General features: G+C 51.6%; 1 protein-coding gene across 3 annotated transcripts in view; it reads left to right on the forward strand.

Moving 5' to 3' along the window:
- The window catches only part of CLPTM1 (cleft lip and palate associated transmembrane protein 1), a 39,615-nt gene that overhangs the window by 20,268 nt on the left and 14,214 nt on the right, over positions 1 to 5,133 (forward strand). For all 3 annotated transcript variants that reach the window (XM_011975076.1, XM_011975075.1, XM_011975074.1), the window contains exon 5: positions 1,499 to 1,616. In XM_011975076.1, coding sequence (XP_011830466.1) covers positions 1,499 to 1,616 — 118 coding nt within the window. The remainder of the gene's footprint in view (positions 1 to 1,498; positions 1,617 to 5,133) is intronic.

Below are 5,133 nucleotides of genomic sequence, written 5' to 3' on the forward strand. Positions count from 1 at the left end.
ATGCCCAGCCATCATTCTTTTCTTTTTGAGATGGGGTCTTGCTCTGTTGCCTAGGCTAGAGTGCAGTGGCACAGTTATAGCTCACTGCAGCCTCAACCTCATGGGCTCAAGCCATCCTTTCACCTCAGCCTCCCAAGTAGCTGGGACAACAGGCATGCACCACCATGCCCAGCTAATTTTTTGTGTTTTTCGTAGAGATGGGGTCTCAACATGTTGCCCAGGCTGGTCTCAAACTCCTGAGCTCAAGTGATCCTCTCACCTCAGCCTCCCAAAGTGCTGGGATTACAGGCATGAACCACCCCACCCAGCTGGACTTTCTGACCTGCACTGAGAGGTGGCTCCCATAGAGACCTCAAGCCCAGCCCCCAGGCCTTGCCCCAAGATCCAAGGAAGGACCAGGGCCTGGCAGGCCCAGCAGGGGGATCTGCTTCCAAGGGCTTGGATGTAAGTTGAAGCTTCAAGGTGGGGTCTGAGTGGACTTAAAAGGCGGGAATGCTGGGCACAGTGGCACGTGCCTGTAAGCACAGCTACTCAGGAGGCTGAGGTGGCAGAACGGCTAGAGCCCAGGAGTGTAGCACTGTAGTGTGCCACGATCACAACTGCAAATAGCCAGTGCACTCCAGCCTGGGCAACACAGCAAGACCCCATCTCTAAAAAAGACAGGAGAGCGAGGAGAACATAATGGGACCAAGTGAATCCGAGCTCTGCTCAAAGATCAGAGAGGTTCAGTGCTCGCCTTTGTCTCCACTCAGTGCCCCTGGACAACTTGCCTCCCTTCTCGAAGCCTCAGTTTCCTCATCTGTATCAAGTGAGAATAGTCCCCCTTCCCTGGGAGGCAAGGAGACTTGATGAGATAATGAGGAAGACTTGGGCAGAGAGGGGCCAGCTGGAGGTAGCAGGGAGTAGCACCCAGGAGCCCACAGACTGGGTTTCCATCTGCATACTTGCCACACACTGTATGACCCCTGGGCATGAGCCCCGTTTGCCTCATCTACAAAATGGGGTGGTAACATGACCCATTACATATGGTTGACATGTTACATGTGTGTTAACTCATTAGATTAGGGAGCTATTGTCTGAAGTGCCCAGGGCAAGGTCTGGCCCGTAGTAGGAGCTCCATGTCGGTCAGCTGCTTCTTCCTGTTGAGTGAGCTTAACGAGAGCTTGTTGACTGAGCTGTGTGCCAGTGCTCCAGGTAGTCCCTGCAGTAGTACCCTCAGGTCAGTGCTGTGGGGACGTCGCATCCTCTAGGTGGGGCCCTGAGGCTTAGAGAGAAGCTGAGCTCACACGGCCATGGCGGGTAGAGTGGGTGTCTGAGTCTGACTCCAGCATTTCCCCCCATTTACTGCCACCCAACTACATGCCTCACCCTGAGTACTCAGTAAATGGCCAGAGAATTGACGGGGAGGAAACTGCTGGGGACGGGTGCCAGGCAGGGCTTTAACGTTTCCTTCACCCCAGTTGCCCAGCCTGCCCACCTGACCTTCCCGCTTTTGCAGAGCGTCCAGCAGAACGGCTCCATCTACATCCACGTTTACTTCACCAAGAGTGGCTTCCACCCAGACCCCCGGCAGAAGGCACTGTACCGCCGCCTTGCCACAGTCCACATGTCCCGGAGTAAGTCACTCCCCTGCAGCCAGGACCCACTGTCCAGGGGGCCAGCATCCTGGGAGCCCCCAGGCTGGTGTGGCGGACAATGAATCCCAGGTCCAGGAGGGCAGGCAGGAAGCCTGCACTCAAAGAGGATGGGATTGGCAGGGCAGGCTCAAGCCCCACCCAGCCTTAATGAGCCCTGTGGACACTAAGGAGGGAGACCCACGGAGGAAGGGCTCAGGGACCAGAGAGGAATTGGCCAGAAAAAGCAGCTGGAGACAGGGACTCTTGGAGAGGAGGAGACGTCCTTCACCAAGGGGGAAGGGCCAGGGTTGACTTGTGCACAGTAGGGGCCTGATAGAAATAGACACTCAAAAATAATTTGTGGGCTGGGTGCAGTGGTTCACGCCTGTAATCCTAGCACTTTGGGAGATGAGGTGAGCAGGATTGTTTGAGCCCAGGAGTTTGAGACCAGCCTGGGAAACATGGCGAAACCCTGTCTCTACCAAAAGATACAAAAATTAGCTGGGCCTGTGCCTGTATTCCCAGCTGCTCAGGAGGCTGAGGTGGGAGGATCGCTTGAGCCCAGGAGGTGGAGGTTGCAGTGAGCCAGGATCACACCACTGCACTCCAGTCTAGGTGACAGACTGAGAACCTCTCAAAAAGATAGATAGAGGCCGGGCACAGTGGCTCACTCCTGTAATCCCAGCACTTTGGGAGGCTGAGGCAGGTGGGTCACCTGAGGTCAGGGATTCGAGACCAGCCTGACCAACATGGAGGAACCCGGTCTCTACTAAAAATACAAAATTAGCCAGGAGTGGTGGTGCATGCCTGTAATCCCAGCTACTCGGGAAACTGGGGCAGGAGAATCGCTTGAACCCGGGAGGTAGAGGTTGTGGTGAACTGTGATTGCGCTATTGCATTCCAGCCTGGGCAACAAGAGCGAAACTCGGTCTCATAAACAAAAAAGAAGATAGCCGGGCGTGGTGGCTCATGCCTGTAATCCCAACACTTTGGGAGGCTGAGGTGGGTAGATCACGAGGTCAAGAGATAGAGACCATCCTGGCCAACATGGTGAAACCCCGTCTCTACTAAAAATACAAAAATTAGCTGGGCGTGGTAGCACGCGCCTGTAATCCTAGCTACTTGGGAGGCTGAGGCAGGAGAATTGCTTGAATCCAGGAGGCAGAGATTGCAGTGAGCCGAGATCGCGCCATTGCACTCCAGCCTGGTGACAGAGCAAGACTCCGTCTCAAAAAAAAAAGATAGATAACATTCAAAGAACAGTGTAGGCCACATGGTGAGACTTTGTCACTACAAAAAATAATAGCCAGGTATGGTGGTGAGCACCTGTGGTTCCAGCTACATGGGAGGCTGAGGGGGAGGACTGATTGAGTGTGGGAGGTCGAGGATGCAATGAGCTGTGATTGCACTATGGCATTCCAGCCTGGGTGACAGAGCAAGTCCACGTCTCTGAAAAAACAATAGTAATAAAAAATAAGACTACCACTTCTACTCCCATGATAACTCATTAATCCATTAACCCACTAATCCATGAATGGGTTAATCAGTTCCTGAGGGGAGGGCCCTCATGACCCAGTCACCTCTTAAAAGCCCCATCTCTCAGTACTGGCACACTGGGGGTTAAATTTCAGTGGGAGTGGGGAGTACTAGAGTACGTCAGTAGTCCCAGCTACTTGGGAGACTGGAGTGAGAGAATCAGCATGACTTTTGGCCAGGACAAATATTCAAACCATAGCATTGTCCATCCTCTTGTTTTCGGGACAATAATTATTGTCATCTTTCTGCTTACCTGACCCTTTTTTTTTTTTTTTTTAAGACAAGATCACACTCTGTCACCCAGGCTGGAGTGCAATGGACTATCTCAGCTCACCACAGTTTACACCTCCTGAGTTCAAGTGATTCTCCCACCTTAGCCTCCCAAATAGCTGGGACTGCAGGCACACGCCACTACACCTGGCTAGTTTTTGTATTTTTAGTAGAGACGGAGTCTCACCGTGTTGGCCAGTCTGGTCTCAAACTCCTGACTTCAAGTTATCCGTCCACCTCGGCCTCCCAAAGTGCTGGGATTACAGGTGTGAGCCACCACACCCAGCCTTTCCTGGTTCTGCGTGGCCTTTTTCCTTGAGTCCTCTGTCTCCTGATGGGCAGCCTTAGAAATCTCTCACTGTACCTGTTTGAACAGATCTGGAGAATGGCTTCCTCAGCCCCCCATTCTCCTAATGGGAGTTCTGTGTACTCCACCTAGCTTTCATTTTATTGAGGACTATTCCAGACATTCCCTGTGGATTTGGTTAAGATCCATCTGGCTGGTTTTGGGTGGCGCAGCAACAGACGGAATTCTATTTGTATGAGTTAGGTCTTACCTACTTCTTTTAGTATAAAAATATCCTAAAGGATGATAATTTTTTTATCACCTATACTGGATGGAATGAAAAGTTGATGACTCTATGTGGGTCCCCAGAAATGACTTGGAAAGGTCTTCTGGAGTTAGTTGAGCGCCATTCTGAGTGAGTGTGTCTGCAGAATGTGCTGCGTTGGTGTGTCCCACCCGGCTGAGATGTAGTGAGATCTTTGGAGAACCGGGCAGAAGTGGCTTGAAGGGTGTGACCTACAGGGTTGGTCTCACAGATGTTTCCCTGCAGAGAGGGATACATCAGGGGTCTGGGTTAAAATGCCCCGTGCTTCAGAGGTCACTCTGAAGGTGACCCAGATGGTTAACTCTTCATCGTATTCTTGTACCCCCATTTGACGATCACCTAATCATTCCGTTAACCTAAATCCATACCAGTATTTTCTGTGGTTTTGTCTTTAGTAAATGTGTGATCCATGTCACTGTGTGGTGAGGTTTATTCACAGTCAGTCTGGTCTGTAAAATAGAATCTGCAGACAGTGAACCTGAAAAGCATACTAGGATCATGCAGGCCTCCCTCCCCAGCCTTGGAGCTGGGATCCTCAGAGCAGGGACACAGAAGGACTTGGAGTGAGCCACCCACCAACTCTAGGGTGAAGGAGAGTGTGAGTTCAGAAAAGCCCCCTTTGGGCTGGCTGTGGTGGCTCACACCTGGAAACCCAGCACTTTGGGAGGCCAAGGCGGGCAGGTCTCTTAAGGTCAGGAGTTCAAGAACAGCCTGACCAACATGGTGAAACCCTGTCTCTACTAAAAATACAAAACTTAGTTGGGCATGGTAGCACATGCCTGTAATCCCAGCTACTTGGGAGGCTGAGGTGGGAGAATCGCTTGGACCCCGGAGGCAGAGATTGCAGTGAGCTGAGATCGCGCCACTGCACTCCAGCCTGGGTGACAGAGCAAGACTCCATCTCAAAATAAAAGAAAAGCCCCTTTTCTTCCCAAAAAGCCAGTAATCAGTATTCTAGAGCAGCTCCATCTCATGGAGATAGGATGTGAGCCAGAGAAGGCATTAAAATATTTCCAATAGAAAAAGACTGAAGAGTAAAAAGGTAAAGACAGGCCAGGCACAGTGGCTCATGTCTGCAATCCCAGTACTTTGGGAGGCCA

Source organism: Mandrillus leucophaeus, unplaced genomic scaffold (assembly GCF_000951045.1).
Source record: "Mandrillus leucophaeus isolate KB7577 unplaced genomic scaffold, Mleu.le_1.0 Scaffold151, whole genome shotgun sequence".
Taxonomy (NCBI): domain Eukaryota; kingdom Metazoa; phylum Chordata; class Mammalia; order Primates; family Cercopithecidae; genus Mandrillus; species Mandrillus leucophaeus.